This window comes from Vipera berus (assembly GCF_964194415.1).
Source record: "Vipera berus genome assembly, chromosome: 3".
Lineage (NCBI taxonomy): Eukaryota > Metazoa > Chordata > Lepidosauria > Squamata > Viperidae > Vipera > Vipera berus.
In genome coordinates, this window is record NC_138204.1 from 3,581,162 (window position 1) to 3,601,190 (window position 20,029).

General features: G+C 43.3%; 1 protein-coding gene across 1 annotated transcript in view; it reads left to right on the top strand.

Moving 5' to 3' along the window:
- Positions 1-17,901, top strand: part of ANGPT4 (angiopoietin 4) — a 39,590-nt gene extending 21,689 nt beyond the window's left edge. Inside the window, 8 exon segments of the mRNA XM_081323883.1 lie at positions 2,581-2,587; positions 2,590-2,701; positions 6,071-6,303; positions 7,345-7,460; positions 8,676-8,777; positions 9,829-9,995; positions 12,180-12,310; positions 17,017-17,901. Of these exon segments, the coding sequence (XP_081180009.1) occupies positions 2,581-2,587; positions 2,590-2,701; positions 6,071-6,303; positions 7,345-7,460; positions 8,676-8,777; positions 9,829-9,995; positions 12,180-12,310; positions 17,017-17,189 (1,041 nt within the window). The 3' untranslated portion in view covers positions 17,190-17,901.
- Positions 17,902-20,029: the final 2,128 nt, after the last annotated feature.

Genomic DNA, 20,029 nt, shown 5'->3' on the forward strand with positions numbered 1-20,029 from the left:
CTTCTTCTTCTTCTTCTTCTTCTTCTTCTTCTTCTTCTTCTTCTTCTTCTTCTTCTTCTTCTTCTTCTTCTTCTTCTTATTATTATTATTATTATTATTATTATTATTATTATTATTATTATTATTATTATTATTATTATTATTATTATTATTATTATTATTATTATTATTATATATTTAAAATCTCCTGTATGGAGAACTAGTGCAGGGAAAGTGCCCCAGAGGGAGACCAGAGCTGCGATATAAGTGTTATTTATTGGGCTCAAGTGTAACACCAGGTGGTAAGCTGGAGCAGCTAAGGCTCTCCAGCAACCCAGACTCCAGGTCTCCAGTGCTGCTATTGGCTGCCCCTAGGCGGCAATGGGTTACTTTAAACCTATTGGCTGCCGCCTAGGGGCCAGGCTATAAATTGCTGCAAGCTGCAACCCAATTCTCAGTTCAGATCCTGCAAGCAATAAACCATGAGCTTTGCTGAACTCACTTGCCTCCTCTCCTTTCCTGCGTGAAGAACTCACTACACAACAATAAGGATATCGGCAAGAGGGATCTAAAGGCCTTGGGAATGGACATTAACAGCTGGGAAGCCTTGACCTCTGATCGTTCGGCTTGGAGGCTAAAGACGCAGCATGGCCTTCTCCAGGGCTTTTTTTGTCACAGAACGCTCAGAACGGAGTTCCGGCACCCTTTTTTTGGATGGAACCTTGTAGGCTAGGCAAGGCGGTTTGTATGACATGTGTGAGTTCCGGCACCTTTTTCTTTTACAAAAAAAGCACTGGCCTTCTCCAATTCGAAGAGAGACTTGTGCGGCAAGCTGAGGCAAAGAAGCAGTCCCGGAACCAGCGAAATTTGGGGGCTGGACAGGGGACAGGTTGTATCTGCCCTCAATGCCACTCTCGAATTGGCCTTTTCAGCCACACCAAACGCTGTATAGGACCCCTTCCCAGAGCACGATACCATAGTCTCTCGAGACTGAAGGACGCCAATGATGATGGAACAGAATTAATTGGCAATTGATTGTTATAAGGAGGAGGAGGAAGAGGAGGAGGAGGACTGTGGGGTCCTTGATGCTTTCTGAGCTTGGCGGTTTCCTTGCAGACGTTTCATAACCCAACTAGGGAACATCATCACTGCTAGAAGGGAGGAGGGGGAGAGGAAGAGGAGTGTGAGGTCCTGGGAGCTACCTGACCTGGGCTGTTTTCTTGCAAACATTTCAGGACCCAACTAGGTAACATCATCAGTGCAAGAAGGGAGGAGGAGGAGGACTGTGGGGTCCTTGGTGCTCTCTGAGCTGGGTTTTTTTTCTTGAAGATATCTCATGACCCTGCTAGCTAACATCATCAGTACTAGAAGGGAGGGGGATATGTGGGGAGGAGGAGGAGGAAGAGGAAGACTATTTCACCTTAGAGAGATTCACTAGCATTTTTGCGCTTGGCTCGGTCTAATATGCTGCCAGCTCCCCAGTTGAAACCACAGTTAATTAAATCTATCCACATGTTGTGCAACTAAGGAGGTTTCATCCCGTCTTCCCACTGCTATGTGGGCTTCACGGATGTCCTCTGCTCATCTTCTGTCTGTGTGTCCTACGTAGGGGCTGTTAGGCTCCTCCCACTATAACTTGGAGTTGACTTCCATTTTTTCACTTTCCGGGACTGCTGAGTCTGCATGCTTTATAATGCCTGGTGGAGTCAGTCCTGAGTCTGCACAGGTAATCCTCGACTTATAACAGTTCATCTAGTGACCCTTCAAAGTTATAGCCACACCGGGAAAAGGGAGCTTTGACCCCTTTTTTCACGCTGACGGGCCCTTTCCAGCATCCCCGCAGTCAACGTAATTGAAATTTGGACGCGTGGCAACCGACTCGTATTTATGACGGTCGCAGCATCCCCGGGTTACACGATCCCCTTTTGTGACTTCCCAACAAGCCAAGTCGATGAGGGAAGCCGGAGTTACCTAACGACCGTCTTGCTAACTGAATCACTGTGGCAAGGAAGGTCGTAAAATCAGACAAAATTCACCGAACAAACTTAGCGGCCTAAAATTTTGGACCCCCATTTTGGTCGTAAGTCAAGGACTCCCTGCGTAAAGACGCTCTTTTGTCTCCCTTCTGTGCGGTTTCGCTCTGGGCGAAACCGCACAGAAGTTTCCAAGAAGTTTCCAGAGGTTTCCAAGTTTCCAAGCCTGATCTTGGCATCCTTGCGCTCCATTTGTCTGAAATGGTATAGGGTTTCCTGCCTGAGCATGGGGATGGACTAGATGACCTCCATGATCCCTTCCAACTTTATTCTTCTTCTTCTTATCATTATTATTATTGTTTATTATTATTATTGTTTATTATTGATTATTATTATTATTATTATTATTATTATTATTATTATTATTACCCTGTAAACCGCCCTGAGTCCTTCGGGAAAGGGCGGTATATAAATGTAATAAATAAATAAATAAATAAATAATAATAATAATAATAATAATTATTATTATTATTATTATTATTATTATTATTATTATTATTATTATTATTATTATTATTATTATTATTATTATTATTATTATTATTATTATTATTATAATTATTTCTAGGTCCTGAACCAACCTCCCGGATCGAAATACAACTCCTGGAGAATTCCCTGTCCACAAACAAGTTGGAACGGCAGCTGCTGATGCAGACGAACGAGATTCACAAACTCCAGGATCAGAACAGGTGAGCCCCTGGCCAAAGGAAATACAGGTAGCCAGGAAAGAAGATCTTTGCAGCTCAGGGTTGAAATGAGGGCTCTCTGAGCTGGGTGGTTTTCCAGCAGACGTTTCATAACCCAAACTAGATGACGTTGTCAGTGGTAGAAGGGAGTGGGGTGTGTGGACATGAGGAGGAGGGGGAGAGGAGGAGGAGGAGGAGGAAGAGCAGAAGGACTGTGGGGTCCTTGATGCTCTTTGATCTTCGTGGTTTTCTTGCAGACGTTTCATTACCCAACTAGGTAACATCATCAGTGCTAGGTGAGTGTGTGGAGAGATGGAGGGGAGGAGGAGGAGGAGGAGGAGGAGGAGGAGGAGGAGGAGGAAAGGAAAGGACTGTGGGTCCTTGGTGCTCTCTGAGCTGGGTGGTTTTCTTGCAGACATTTCATGACCCAGCTAGGTAACATCATCAGTGCTAGGTGAGTGTGTGGAGAGATGCAGAGAGGAGGAGGAGGAGGAGGAAGAGGAGGAGGAGGAGGAGGAGGAGGAGGAGGAGGAGGAGGAAGAAAGGACTGTGGGTCCTTGATGCTCTTTGAGGTTGGTGGTTTTCTTGCAGACGTTTCATTACCCAACTAGGTAACATCATCAGTGCTAGGTGAGTGTGTGGAGAGAAGGAGGGGGAGGAGGAGGAGGGAGGAGGAAAGGGAGGGAGGAGGAGAGAGGAGGAGGAGGAGGAGGAGGAGGAGGAAGAAGAAGAAAGGACTGTGGGTCCTTGGTGCTCTCTGAGCTGGGTGGTTTTCTTGCAGACGTTTCATTACCCACCTAGGTAAGATCATCAGTGCTAGGAGGAGGAGGAGGACGGTGGTTTACTTACAGACATTTCATGACCTAAATAGGTAATATCATCAGTGCTAGAAAGAATGGGTTTCAGAGGAGGAGGAGGAGGAGGAGGAGGAGGAAAGCTCTGTGGGGTCCCTGGTGCTCTCTGAGCTTGCTTGTTTTCTTGCAGACATTTCATTGCCAAACTAGGTAAGATCATCAGCGTTAGGAGGAGTGCTGTTTGCTGTCTGTTTATATTCTGGCGTCTTGCCTGTCTGGATGGAGATGGTCTTAGGGATTCTTTGGATGGGCTGTTTACTCATGGCTCTTTGGCAGTGTCTTGATTAGGATATTGCCTACCTGATGGTTGGTCTGAAGGGGATTAACTAGATAGATAGATGAAGGGAAGCGGAGGGGGGGGAGAGAGAGAGAGAGAGAAACAGGCAGACAGACTTTTCAGGATGGCTTCTACAACATGCTCAACCACCCTGATTAATCTGGTTTAGCACATTGCCTGAACCCAGCTGCTGGTTTGTAACAAACCTGGTTAGCTGTATCGTGTGAACGTCGTCGGTGATACCTTGAAAGAGGAAGTGGGTTCCAAGGTCCCCTCCCTCAGAGATACGTAGATTCAAACCACCCGAAAAACCCGTATTTTGTTCATCGCCCAGCAGTTCGTTACGGCTTGGCAATGAGCTGGAAAGGCTGTCTTCTTTGCAATCAGAAGTGTGTTTGTTTAAGGAAACGAAAATAAGGCCGCTGAAATCCTCTGGGGGGTGGGGTGGGGTGGGTTGAATTCTCGATCAAATGACACTCGCGAGAGACCTTGGCCTCCGTGGCTGACCTTCCCCTCTCTTGGCACAACAAGATCCCCATCCCGTGGTAGCTTTCCAGAAATTTTTTCTGGCACAGGCTGGAGGCCCTGTGAAGAAGTCAAATCGTGCTTTGCACTTAACAACGGCCATCTTCTCCCAAGGATTGCAGAGCCAGCTGGTCAGCATAAACTGTGATCTTCACCATATTGGAAATATTTGCAAAAACAGGAGGGATGGAAGTGTGGAAAATTCAACTCAATTCCAAGCGTCTTCACAAGTATATACATTCTAGAAGCCATCCCGAAAATCTGTCTGTCTGTCTGTCTGTCTGTCTGTCTGTCTCTCTCTCTCTCTCTCTCTCTCTCTCTCCCTACCTAACTCCCTACCTACCTACCTACCTACCTACCTACCTATCTATCCATATCCATCTATCTTTGTATCCATATCTATCTATCTATCTATCTATCTATCTATCTATCTATCTATCTATCATCTCTCTATCATCTATATCTATATTTATCATGTATGTATGTATGTATTTTCTATCATATCTATCATCTATCATCTATCCAGGGCTTTTTTCCTCATAGAACGCTCAGAACGGAGTTCCGGCACCTTTTTTGGATGGAACCTTGTAGGGTAGGCAAGGCGGGTTGCATGACATGTGTGAGTTCTGGCACCTTTTTCTTTTACAAAAAAAGCACTGCATCTATCTATCATCTATATCATCTCTATCTCTATTTATATGTATCTATCTATCTATCTATCTATCTATCTATCTATCTATCTATCTATCTATCATCTATTTCTATCATCCCTCTATCTATATCTCTATTTATCATGTATGTATGTATGTATGTATCTTCTATCATATCTATCTATCATCTCTCTATCATCTCTCTATAATCTATTATCTATCATGTATGTATGTATGTATGTATGTATGTATGTATCTATCATTCATTCATTCATTCATTCATTCATTCATTCATTCATTTAATGATTTTTCCAAAGTTATCACAGTACTGAAAAAATAACATGACCGTTTTTCACATTTACAACTGTTGCAGCATCCCAAAATTCAGACACTTGGCAACTGGCATGTACTTGTGACGGTTGCAGTGTCCCGGGTCACGTGATCCTGTTTTGCAACTGTCTGGCAAGCAAAGTCAATGGGGAATCCAGATTCACTTAACCGTGTTACTCACTTAACAACTGTGGCAAGAAAGGTCATAAAATGGGGCAAAACTCACTTAATAATAACAGAGTAATAACAGAGCTGAAAGGGACCTTGGAGGTCATCTAGTCCAACCCCTTGCTCAAGAAAGAAAGCCTATCGCATTCTGGACAAATGGCTGTCCAATCTCTCCTTGCAAACCTCCAGGGATGGAGCACACACAACTTCTGGAGGCAAGCAGTTCCACTGGTTAATTGTCCTCACTGTCAGGAAGTTTCTCCTTAGTTCCAGGTTGCTTCTCTCCTTGATTTAGTGTCCATCCGTTGGTTTTTGTCCTGCCTTCAGGGGCTTTGGAGGATAGGTTGACACACCCCACTCCTCCTTGTGGCAGACCCTTAGATATTGGAAGACTGCTATCACGTCACTCCTCGTCCTTCTCTCCATTAGGCTAGACCAGGGGTCTCCAAACTTGGCAACTTTAAGGCTTGTGCACTTCAACTCCCAGAATTCCTCAGCCCTGCTGGTTTGGAGACCCCTGGAGTGGAGCTTCTCAGCTCCTGCTGTGACCATCTTCCCGTCTCCGCAGCATCTTAGAAACCCGAGTCCAGCAGATGGAAAGGAAGCACTTGAAGGAACTGGAGGACATTCGGACCGAGAAGGACCAACTCCAGCAGCTGGTGAGTCACCAGAGCAACACCATCGAAGGTCTGGAGAAGTCCCTCCATGTCGCCAGCAGCAACGCCAGCCTCCTCCAGCAACAGCAGCTGCAGCTCTTGGAATCGGTCCAGAATTTGGTCTCCCTCGTCTCCCAGGGAAAAGGTAGCTCCTGCAACATCCAAGGAGATTATTTTATTTTATTTTATTTTATTTTATTATTTTATTTTATTTTATTTTATTTTATTTTATTTTATTTTATTATTTTATTTTATTTTATTTTATTTTATTTTATTTTATTTTATTTTATTTTATTTTATTTTATTTTATTTTATTTTATTTTTTTATTTTATTTTATTTTATTTTATTTTATTATTTTATTATTTTTATTTTATTTTATTATTTTTTATTTTATTATTTTTATTTTATTTTATTATTTTTTATTTTTTATTTTATTTTTTTATTTTATTTTATTTTATTTTTTATTTTATTTTGTTTATAATATTTATATTATTTTTATTTTATTTTATTTTGTTTTTTTATTTTATTTCATTTTTTATTTTATTTTTATTTTATTTTATTTATTTTTATTTATTTTTATTTTTTATTTTTTTATTTTATTTTATTTTATTTTATTTTATTATTTTATTTTATTTTATTTATTTTATTTTATTTTATTTTATTTTATTTTTTATTTTATTTTACTTTATTTTATTTTATTTATTTTTATTTTTATTTTTTATTTTTTATTTTATTTTATTTTATTATTTATTATTTGATTTTTTATTTTATTTATTTTCTTTTATTTTATTATTTTTCTTTTCTTTTATTTTCTTTTATTATTTTTTATTATTCTATTTTTTATTTTATTTTATTTTTTATTTTATTTTTATTTTATTTTTTATTTTGTTTATTATTTTATTTTATTTTTTTATTTTGTTATTTTATTTTGTTTTTTATTTTATTTTATTTATTATTTATTATTTTATTTTTATTTAATTTATTATTTCATTTTATTTATTTTATTTATTTTATGTTACTATGTTTTATTATTTATTTTATTTCATTTATTTAATTGATAACGCCACCTCAAAATAGTTTCAAACACACCCACACCCACCCCCTCTCATCTTCTTGTTTAAATAAGACGGATGCTCCCCTTCTTTGATCCCAAAATCTGCAGAGAGCTTCTTTTTCCCTCAACAGTTCTTCTGAAAAAAGAAGACCGGCTGTTCCAGGACTGCACGGACGTCCTTCAGTCTGGATTCAACCTCAGTGGGGTCTACACCCTCCAGATTAACAATCTGACCGAACCCAAAAAGGTCCGTTGACCCAAAGATTAGATGGGTCCAGTTGATCGGTCAGTCAGTCGATCGGGATGGATGGGTGGGTGGGTGGGTGGTTGGATGGATGGGTGGAGAGAGGGAGGGAGGGAGGGAGGGAGGGAGAGAGGGGTGGGTGGGTAGCCAAACCCAAGTTCTGCAGCCATTGCTCGACTTTGATCATCTTAGTTGCTCTTAGATAGGTAGATAATAGATGATAGATATCGAAAAAAAGATAGATAGATAGATAGATAGATAGATAGATAGATAGATAGATAGATAGATAGATCTATTGTAAATGAAGGACTACCTGTATAAGGAATATTGTTGCTTCTCTCTCTCTCCATCACTCCACAGAGTACCCATAATTCCTGATATTTTGGAAAAAAATATCGAAAACTGGGTATTTCTAACCAAGATGAAAATATAGGTCCTTTCCAGCAATTGGTCAAAGTTCCTGTTGACCATCCTATAAATTTCAAGCTGCTGATTTTATTCTTGGCTTGTTTGGTGTTTTTTTTTTATCTCCCTTTATCGCTCCTTATCCCAAAGGTGCTTTTTCAGGAGGCAACTGGACCTCCTTGTTTTCTTTTGAAGACGTTTCGCTTCTCATCCGTGTACTGATCTGCACATTGGGGGAAACGAAACAACCACTTCAGAAGCGCAGGGCACAACGTAGGAGAACAAAGCCACCAGGACAAGATTCCGCGGTCCGTCTGCCTTTGAAAGACACAGGCCGCTCTTTCGAAGACAGCAAAGTCCACATTTTTGGACGGAGAGGAATTCTGGTTTGAAAGAGGGATCCGAGAAGCCATCTAGGTCAAAATTGAACAGCCCTCCCCCTCAACAGACGGGGAGGGACACGACACCCTCTATCTCCAGTCTACCACACGGTCCTTTCAGCGGTTCCAAGAAGGCTCCACGCCCGTTTGCACCACTCAGGTGACCCTGAGGACACAGTTAATAAACCTCCAGGTGGCCTCGACGACTCTCTAAAAGGATGCAAATGAGAAGCTGTCTGTAAGGAGTATAAATCCTTCCCTTCCCAACCATCCGGTCAGAACCTGAGGAAGCTTCTGGGATGAGAAGCGAAACCTCTTCAAAGAAAAAAACAAAGAAAGTCCAGTTGCCTCCTGAAAAAGCACCTTTGGGACAATCCTGACTTGGACGACTGAGAATCTAGACATTTATTGTTCTCTCTTTCTACCTTTCCAGGCCTTCTGCGACATGGAAACCGACGGAGGGGGCTGGACCGTGATTCAACGCCGGGTCAACGGCAGCATCAGCTTCCAAAAAAGCTGGAAAGAGTATAAACAGGTGGGCTGCTGCTGCTTTCCAGTTACCATGGTGATGTCCAGATGGGTCCAAAGTTCTTGGAAGAAATGCACTCACTGAAGGCCCGGTGTCAGGGAAACCTGCTCAAAGTAAGGGATGCAGGTGTCCAGCTGGACCATTACTTAAATATGAGCCGGCCGTGTGCTGCAGCTACCAAAAAAAAAAAAAGCCAGTGCAGTTCTGGGCTGCATCAACAGAGGGACGGCATCCGTTATCAGTGCTCAGGGGAAACCTGAGAGCATCACCAATATTTGAGGGTCTGTCACAGGGGACTGGTTTACCCTCCAAAGCACCAGAGGGCAGGACGAGCGTTGCTGGGCGCTTTTAAGAAAAGATTTCCTTCCTTCCTTCCTTCCTTCCTTCCTTCCTTCCTTCCTTCCTTCCTTCCTTCCTTCCTTCCTTCCTTCCTTCTTTCCTTCCTTCCTTCTTTCCTTCTTTCCCTCCTTCCTTCCTCCCTCCCTCCCTCCCTCCCTTCCTTCCTTCCTTCCTTCTTTCCTTCCTTCCTTCCTTCTTTCCTTCCTTCCTTCTTTCCTTCCTTCCTTCCTCCCTCCCTCCCTCCCTCCCTCCCTTCCTTCCTTCCTTCCTTCCTTCCTTCCTTCTTTCCTTCCTTCCTTCCTTCCTTCCTTCCTTCCTTCCTTCCTTCCTTCCTTCCTTCCTTCCTTTCTTCCTTCTTTCCTTCCTTCCTTCTTTCCTCCCTCCCCTTCTTTCCTTCCCTCCCTCTCTTCTCTCCCTTCCTTCCTCCACTTCTTTCCTCCCTCCCTATCTGCCCTCCTCCCTCCCTCCTTCTCTCCCTCCCTCCTTCCCTTCTTCAGTCCCCTTCCTTCCCTTCGTCCCTCTCTCTTCTTCCTTCCTTCCTTCCTCACTCCCCTTCCTCACTCCTTCTCTCTCCTTCCTCCCTTCCTCCCTCCCTCCCTTTCCCTTTCTTTCCTCCCTCCTTCTCTCCCCTTCCTCCCTTCCTTCCCCCTCTCCCCTCTTCCTTCTCTCCCTCCTTCCCTCCCGCATCCCGTTGACTGCCTCTGTTCCTCCCTCCCAGGGCTTCGGGGCTGCAGCTGGAGAATACTGGCTAGGGAATGAGGCCATCCATCTTTTGACCAACCAAGCTGCCTCTGCTCTGCGGGTGGAGCTTCTGGACTGGGAAGGCAACCGCGCTTATGCCCAATATGACAAGTTCCGGCTTGCAAACGAGCGCCAGCGCTATAGGTGAGATACCTATGAGGTAGAAAAGATAGAAAAAGGTGGGTTAGATAGCATCACCACCAGATGGATTCGTAGCTGGCTGACCGGCCGTACTCAGCGTGTGGTCCTCAATGGAACTGCATCTACATGGAAGGAAGTGTGTAGTGGGGTGCCCCAGGGCTCTGTTCTGGGCCCAGTGCTCTTCAACATCTTCATCAACGATTTGGACGAGGGGATAGATGGGGAACTCATCAAATTTGCAGACGACACCAAGCTGGCAGGAATAGCCAATACTGCAGAAGATAGGCTTAAAATACAGGAGGATTTGGACAGACTCGAACACTGGGCGCTATCTAACAAGATGAAATTCAATGGTGAAAAAAGTAAGGTTCTGCATTAGGCAGGAAAAATAAAATGCACAGGTATAGTATAGGTGGTTCCTTGCTCAATAGTAGTAACTGTGAGAGGGATCTTGGAGTCCTAGTGGACAATCATTTAAACATGAGCCAGCCGTGTGCTGCAGCTGCCAAAAAAGCCAACACAGTGCTAGGCTGCATTAACAGAGGGACATAATGAAGATCACGTGGAGTGTTAATACCACTTTACAATGCCTTGGTAAGGCCACACCTGGAATACTGCATCCAGTTTTGGTCACCACGATGTAAAAAAGATGTTGAGACTCTAGAAATTGTGCAGAGAAGAGCAACAAAGATGATTAGGAGACTGGAGGCTAAAACATACGAATAATGGTTGCAGGAATTGGATATATATAGTTTAATGAAGAGCAGGACCAGGGGTGACATGCTAGCAGTCTTCCAATATCTCAGGGGCTGCCCCAAAGAAGAGGGAGTCAAGCTATTCTCCAAAGCGCCTGAAGGCAGGACAAGAAGCAATGGATGGAAACTCATCAAGGAAAGAAGCAACCTGGAACTAAGGAGAAATTTCCTGAGAGTGAGAACAATTAACCAGTGGAACAACCTGCCTCCAGAAGTTGTGGGTGCTCCATCACTGGAGGCTTTTAAGAAGAGACTGGACAGCCATTTGTCTGAAATGATATAGGGTTTCCCTATATCAAGGGGTTGGACTAGATAGAAGACCTCCAACATTATTTCCAACTTTGTTATTCTGTTATATATTGTTAGTAGCTCTTGTGAAAAATACTGGCGTCTTCGTTGATTCTTGAGTATCAGCCAGAAATGGGAAGAGATAAGGTAAGGTAAGGTAACATATAAGATATAAAAGATATAAGATATACTGTATAAGATAAAAGATATAAAAGATATATATGATATGAGATATAAAAGATATAAGATATAAAAGATATAAGATATATATAAGATATAAAAGATATAAGATACATAAGATATATGATAATAAATAAAAGATATAAAAGATATATTATATATAAGATATAAGATATAAAAGATATAAGATATAAAAGATAGATAAGATAGATAGATATAAGATATAAAAGATATAAGATATAATAGATCTAAGATATAAGATAGATGTAAGATAGGATGGCATAACCTTTATTGATATTTTTTACTGTGGGCACATTGGCCCATGTTAAAAATGAAATTCTGCTGCCTGCTCTACAAAGAAAGCATATATCTACCCATACACACACCTAACACACATATACATATGCTATAAACATATACATATACATAAATATATGTGTGTGAATAATAATAATAATAATAATAATAATAATAATAATAATAATAATAATAATAATAATAATAATGATAATGATAATAATAATAATGTTGGAAGGGACCTTGGAGGTCATCTAGTCCAACCCACTGCTCAGGCAGGAAACAATATACCATTCCAGACAAATGGCTGTCCAGTCTCTTCTTAAAATCTTCCAGTGTTGGAGCATTCACCACTTCTGGAGGCAGGTTGTTCCACTGGTTAATTGTTCTGTCAGGAAGTTTCTCCTTAGTTCCAGGTTGCTTCTCTCCTTGACTAGTTTCCATCCATTGCTTCTTCTCCTGCCTTCGGGCGCTTTGGAGAAGAGCTTCTCCAAATATATATAGGTCGTGAAGAGGATGTGTGGTGTCCCAGACAATCCCAAGGACCCCACTCGAGCGCCGCTTCTGTGCCGTGTTGCAATCTTTGTCTGCTTCGGCAGAAGTCTGTGGTCCCGATCAGGAGAGTTTTTAACCTTCTGCTCCTCCGGGCTCTGCTCCTTTGTTCCAGGCTGGCTCTCCGAGGCTACAAGGGCTCGGCCGGTCTCCAAAGCGCCCTGCCTCTCCAAGGAACCTCCTTCAGCACCTGGGACTCCGACAACGACAACTGCCTGTGCAAATGCGCCCAGATGCTCTCTGGAGGTGAGTGTGCTCTGGCGAGGAGGAGGAGGAGGAGGGTGGGGGGAGAGACCTGGTCCCGGAGAGAAAAAGTTATGGGATGCAGGAGGAGCGGGGGAGGGGGTCCTTTGAAATGGGCGGGCTGCCCTTCAGAGGGGTTCAAAAAACCCTGCAGGGTCATCACGCCTAGTCCTTGGCTTAACGGGCATTCGTTTAGGGATGGTTCGAACTTACAACAGCACCGTCCATGGGGGTTCTCGGCCACCCAGGTCAGGGTTGTCCCAAAAGTGATTTTGGTCAGGAGGCCGCTGGACTTCCTCGTTTTTTCTTTGAAGAGGTTTCGCTTCTCACCCGAGAAGCTTCTTCGGGTTCTGACTGGAGGGTGGGGAATGGAAGGATTTATACTCCTTGCAGACAGCCGGTCGTTTGCATCCTTTTAGAGAGTCCTTGAGGCCACTTGGAGGCTTACCTGTGTCCTCAGGGTCACCATTCAACAGTGAAGGGACCCAGGGCAGAAAAACATCCTGCAGCCAAGAAGGCTCCACACCCATTTGCCCCACTCAGGTGACTCTGAGAATGCAATAGAACAGAACAGAACAGAACAGAACAGAAAAAATAATAATAGAATAGAATAGAATAGAATAGAATAGAATAGAATAGAATAGAATAGAATAGAATAGAATAGAATAGAATAGAATAGAATAGAATAGAATAGAATCTGAAAGGGACCTTGGAGGTCTTCTAGTCCAGCCCCCTGCTCAAACAGGACAACCTATATCATCTCAGACAGGTGACTGTCCAGTCTGTTCTTAAAAACCTCCATTGATGGAGCGCCCACGATTTCTGGTGGCAAGCTGTTCCACTGGTTAATTGTCCTCACTGTCAGGAAGTTTCTCCTTAATTCCAGGTTGCTTCTCTCTTTGAGTAGTTTCCATCCATTGTTTCTTGTCCTTCCCTCTGGAGCTTTGGAGAATAACTCTTCTTTGTGGCAGCCCCTCAGATACTGGAATGCTGTTATCACGTCTCCTCTATTTTTCTTTAGACTAGCCAGACCCAAATCCCGCATCCGTTCTTCATATGTTTTGGTCTCCAGGCCTTGGATCATCTTAGTTGCTCTTCTCTGCACTTTTTCCAAAGTCTCAACGTCTTTTTTGTGATATGGTGACCAAACTTGGCTGCAGTATTCCAGCTGTGGCCTCACTAGGGTTTTATCCAATTCCAGCAACCGTTCTTCGTATGTTTTAGCCTCCGGTCCCTTGATCATCTTTGTTGCTCTTCTCTGCACTCTTTCCAGAGTCTCAACCTCTTTTTTACGTCGTGGCGACCAAAGGCAGCTGCAGGATTCCCAGTGTGGCCTCAGTAATGCGATACAAAGCGGAATTATTATAACTTCTTGGCGTGATCACAAACCAGTTCTCTAACTTGTTGTTGTTAGTTGCGAAGTCGTGTCCGACCCATCGCGACCCTATGGACAATGTTCCTCCAGGCCTTCCTGTCCTCTACCATCTTCTGGAGTCCATTTAAGCTCACGCCTACTGCTTCAGTGACTCCATCCAGCCACCTCATTCTCTGTCGTCCCCTTCTTCTATTGCCCTCAATCTTTCCCAGCATTAGGCTCTTCTCCAGTGAGTCCTTCCTTCTCATTAGATGGCCAAAGTATTTGAGTTTTAGCTTCAGGATCTGGCCTTCTAAAGAGCAGTCAGGGTTGATCTCCTCTAGGACTGACCGGTTTGATCGCCTTGCAGTCCAAGGGACTCGCAGGAGTCTTCTCCAGCACCATAGTTCAAAGGCTTCAATTCTTTGGCGCTCAGCCTTTCTTATGGTCCAGCTTTCACTGCCATACATTGCAACTGGGAAGACCATAGCCTTGACTATACGCACTTTTGTTGACAGGGTGATGTCTCTGCTTTTTAGTGTGCTGTCTAGATTTGCCATGGCTTTCCTCCCCAGGAGCAAGCGTCTTTTAATTTCTTGGCTACAGTCCCCATCTGCAGTGATCTTGGAGCCCAGGAAAATAAAATCTGTCACTACCTCCATTTCTTCCCCATCTATTTGCCAGGAATTGAGAGGGCCAGATGCCATGATCTTGGTTTTCTTAATGTTTAGTTTCAACCCACATTTTGCACTCTCCTTCTTCACTCGCAACAAGAGGCTCTTTAGTTCCTCTTCACTTTCTGCCATTAGAGTGGTATCATCTGCATATCTTAGGTTGTTGATGTTTCTTCCGGCAATCTTAATTCCAACTTTTGATTCATCTAGCCCTGCCTTTCTCATGATGTGCTCTGCATATAAGTTAAATAGGCAAGGCGACAGTATACAGCCTTGCCGGACTCCTTTCCCAATTTTGAACCAATCAGTGGTTCCGTGTCCAGTTCTCACTGTTGCTTCTTGGCCTACATATAGGTTTCTCAAGAGACAAATAAGATGGTCTGGTATGCCCATCTCTTTAAGAACTTGCCAGAGTTTGTTATGATCCACACAATCAAAGGCTTTAGCATAGTCAATGAAGCAGAAGTAGATGTTTTTCTGGAACTCTCTAGCTTTCTCCATGATCCAGCGTATGTTAGCAATTTGATCTCTAGTTCCTCTGCCTCTTCGAAATCCTGCCTGTACTTCTGGTAGTTCTCGATCCACATACTGCTGGAGTCTAGCTTGTAGAATTTTAAGCATAACTTTACTAGCATGAGAAATGAGTGCAATGGTGCGATAGTTTGAACATTCTTTGGCACTGCCTTTCTTTGGAATTGGAATGTAAACTGATCTTTTCCAATCCTGTGGCCACTGTTGAGTTTTCCAAATTTGCTGGCAAATTGAGTGTAGCACTTTTACTGCATCGTCTTTTAAGATTTTGAATAGCTCAGCTGGAATACTGTCACCTCCACTAGCTTTGTTGTTGCTCAGCTTTTCTAAGGCCCACTTCACTTCACATTCTAGGATGTCTGGCTCGAGGTCAGTGACCACCTCATTGTGATTATCAGGGACATTAAGCTCATTCTTGTATAGTTCTTCTGTGTAATTTTGCCACCTCTTCTTAATCTCTTCTGCCTCTGTTAGGTCCCTGCCATTTTGGTCCTTTATCATGCCCATTTTTGCATGGAACGTTCCCTTCATCTCTCCAATTTTCTTGAAAAGCTCTCTGGTCCTCCCTATTCTATTGTTTTTTTCTATTTCTTTGCATTGTTCATTTAAGAAGGCATTCTTATCTCTTCTAGCTATTCTTTGGAATTCTGCATTTAATTGGGCATATCTTTCTTTTTCTCCCTTGCCTTTCGCTTCCCTCCTTTCCTCAGCTATTTGCAAAGCTTCCTCAGACAGCCATTTTGCTTTCTTGCATTTCTTTTTCTTTGGGATGGTTTTGGTTGCTACCTGTTGTACAATGTTGCGAACCTCTGTCCATAGTTCTTCAGGCACTCTGTCTATCAGATCTAATTCCTTAAATCTATTTGTCACCTCTACTGTATATTCAACAGGGATATGATTTAATTCATACCTGACTGGCCTAGCGCTTTTCCCTACTTTCTTTAATTTAAGCCTAAACTTTGCAACAAGAAGCTCATGGTCTGAGCCACAGTCAGCTCCTGGTCTTGTTTTTACTGACTGTATAGAGCTTCTCCATCTTTGGCTGCAGAGCATATAGTCAATCTGATTTCTGTGTTGACCGTCTGGTGATGTCCATGTGTAAAGCCGTCTCTTGGGTTGTTGGAAAAGAGTGTTTGCTATGACCATCGTATTCTCTTGACAAAATTCTATCAGCCTGTGCCCTGCTTCATTTTGTACTCCAAGGCCAAACTTGCCTGTTATTCCAGTTATCTTTTGGCTTCCTACTTTAGCATTCCAATCCCCCATGATGATAAGGACATCATTTTTGGGTGTTAGTTCTATAAGGTGCTGTAAGGCTTCATAGAACCGGTCAATTTCATCCTCTTCAGCACTGGTGGTTGGGGCATAGACCTGGACTACTGTGATATTGAATGGTTTGCCTTGGATTCGAACTGAGATCATTCTGTCATTTTGAGGGTTGTATCCCAGTATTGCTTTTCCTACTTTTTTATTGACTATGAAGGCTACTCCATTTCTTCTGAGGGATTCTTGCCCGCAGTAGTATACCTGATGGTCATCTGAATTAAATTCACCCATTCCTGTCCATTTTAGTTCGCTGATACCTAAGATGTCGATGTTCAGTCTTGTCATCTCTTGTTTGACCACGTCCAGCTTTCCTTGATTCATGGATCTTACATTCCAGGTTCCTATGGAGAAAGAATCTTTACAGCATCGGACTTTCCTTTCACCACCAGACACATCCACAGCTGAGCGTCCTTTCGGCTTTGGCCCAGTCGCTTCATTCTTTCTGGCGCTACTAGTACTAGCCCTCTGCTCTTCCCCAGTAGCATATTGGACGCCTTCCGACCTGAGGGGCTCATCTTCCAGCGTCATATCGTTTTGCCTTTTGGTACTGTCCATAGGGTTTTCATGGCAAAGATACTGGAGTGGGTTGCCATTTCCTTCTCCAGTGGATCACGTTTTGTCAGAACTCTCTGCTATGACCTGTCCGTCTTGGGTGGCCCTGCACGGCATAGCTCATAGCTTCATTGAATTACGCAAGCCCCTTCGCCACGACAAGGCAGTAATCCATGAAGGGGGTTCTCTAACTAGCTGATCGTTAATTTGAAGATGTCAATCCTTGTTAGGTATGACCCAGGACTGACTTTTTCTAATCCTTCCATCAACAGGCTGGTGGTTTGACGCCTGTGGCCAATCCAATCTCAACGGTATTTATTATCCAGCTCGGCACAACATCCGGAAACTGAACGGCGTCCGCTGGCATTACTTCCAGGGACCAGGATACTCATTAAAAGCCACACGGATGATGATCAGACCATCCAGCGGCCGCGAAGGGGCATAACAGCACTGGCCAGCATACGATTCCTCTGAGTCGGATTGCTCGATAACAGAATAACAGAGTTGCAAGGGACTTTGGAGATCTTCTAGTCCAGCCCCCTTCTCAAGCAGGAGACCCAACACAATTCTGGACAAATGGCAAATGTCCAATCTCTTCTTTAAAACCTGCAGGGACGGAACACCCACAGCTTCTGGAGGCAGGTAGTTCCACTGGTTAATTCTTCTCATGGTCAGGAAATTCCTCCTTAGTTCAAGGTTGCTTCTCTCCTTGATAAGAACAGAAAGGCAGAGTTGGAAGGGACCCTGGAGGTCTTCTAGTCCAACCCCTTGCTCAAGCAGGAGATCCTATGCCATTTCAGACAGTCTCTTTTTGAAAGCCTCCAGTGATGGAGCACCCGTAACTTGACTTACAACCCTTCATTTAGTGATGGTTCAAAGTTACAACGGCGCTGGGGGAAAAAAATGACCGTTCTCCACACCCACTGCAACATCCCCATGGCCATGCAATTAAAATTCAGTCACTTGGCAACTGGCTCATATTTACGATGGTCACGTGATGCCCTTTTGCGACCTTCGGACAAAGCTTCCAGTGATGGAGCCCCTCCAACGTCTGGTGGCAAGCGGTTCCATTGATTCATTGTTCTCGCTGTCAGGAAATTTCTCCTAGGTTGGACCTCTCTTCAATTGGTTGGACGCATGGGAAGACAGCAATGGACTTCAGGCCCCATGATGCTTTGCACCAGGGTGGAGTGCTCGCCGCCAGGCAAGATTGCAAGGAGAAAATTACATTTCAGATCAGCAAAGAGGCTTGGGGACAGCTTCTGCATTCCCCCCCCCCCCGCACCCCAAGGAAGAGAAGATGCAAGTCTAGTCTTTCAAATTTACCAAAAGCGGCTTGTGTAATTTTAGACCGTTGCAAAGCTGGTCTGTAAGAAACAGCCCAACAGGTTTTAAAAAAAATATCAAATACCGGTAAGTCACACCTGTTTCGAAAACAGCTGGCCGGGATGGATGATGCACCAATATATGTTATCCTCAATGCGTAAAATTAGGCATTTTGTAGTGTTCTGTACCAGCCTGCTACCGGCCCTGCAGAAAAGGCAGGGACAACCCCTTTACAACTGGCAAGAGGCTGGAATTACGCCTGCCAAATTTATAGCTACAAAAACAAACAAGACACGAACCAAGAAACAGGAGCTTTAAGAAACATGAACCATCCGAGCGGTTGCCTTCAGCAAACCAGCCCTCCCCACACATTCCCCTTATATAGAGTTCAGGGCGTGGCTTCTCTCTGCCTCCTTCCGAGAAGCCCCATTGCCTTCCTCTGTTTACTCCTAATTGACTGCCTCCTGCGTCGGGCGTCCTTGAACAGGGCCAGCTGTGGGTCATCTTCATCCACACTGTCAGGCTCACACAGCTGGGTCTCCATGGTGACCAAGTGGGAGGGGCCTGGCTGAGGGCTCTCATCAGCAAGATCTTCAACCCCCTCAGCAAGGTCTTCAACACCCCCCTCCTCCTCTGAGTCGTCCGACCCAACTGCCGAACCCACAGGCTGACCCTGAATCACAACATGTAGAACGCCCGGCAAAGTAGGAAACATTTAATATTTCACACACCTACTGGGCCTCCTGTGTCATGCCAAAAGGCAAACAGGCCAAGTATAAGATCCTCCTGCTAAAATGCCAGTCTGGCTTTCGTTGTGGCAACCAGGAGGGCAATATTGCTAAGCACATTGATTTGTGCTTTAGATTGTAAGCCGCCCTGAGTCTTCGGAAAGGGGCGGGATATAAATGGGATTAAAAAAAAAATTAGTCTTTTTCTGTTGGGTTTCTTTTTTCAGTAAGAAAGTCCTGTATTTTATTTTGCATTTCTCGTTTCATTTCCATACACATCTTTTCAATAAAGAGTTAGGGTTAGGATTAGGATTAGGGTAATCCTAATCCTAATTCTAATCCTAACTCTAACTGTAATCTTAGCTCTAACCCTAACCCTTTCTAACCCTAACACTAACCCTTAACATTAATCCCTAACCCTAACCCTAGCCTTAACTCTAATCTTAACCCTGATTTTATCCCTAATCCTATCCCTGCCTTTCTAACTCTTAACCCTAACCCTTAACTTTTAACCCAAAACCTTAATCCTAATCCCTAACCCTAACCCTTAACTTTTAACCCTTAACTCTAACCCTAACCCTTAACATTAATCCCTAATCATAATCCTACCCCTAACCTTAACCCTAACCCTAATTTCAACCCTCACCCTAATTTTAATCCTAACCCTAATTTTAACCCTAATCCTATCCTTAAGCCTTTCTGACTCATAACCCTAACCCTTACCTTTTAACCCGAAACTTTAATCCTAATCCCTAACCCCAACCCTTAACTTTTAACCCTTAATCCTTAACTCTAACCCTAACCCTTAACATTAATCCCTAACCATAATCATAATCCTATCCCTAACCTTATCCCTAACCCTAATTTCAACCCTCACTCTAATTTTAATCCTAACCCTAATTTTAACCCTAACCCTAATTTTAACCGTAACCCCTAATCCTTAAGTCTTTCTGACTCTTAACCCTAACCCTTACCTTTTAACCCGAAACTTTAATCCTAATCCCTAACCCCAACCCTTAACTTTTAACCCTTAATCCTTAACTCTAACCCTAACCCTTAACATTAATCCCTAATCATAATCATATCCCTAACCCTAATTTTAACCCAAACCCTAATTTTAACCCTAGCCCTAATCCTATCCCTAAGCCTTTCTAATTCTTAACCCAACCCTTAACCCGAGCTCCTTTTCATGACTCTCTTTTCATACCTTGCCTAAGCAGTTCTTGTCATT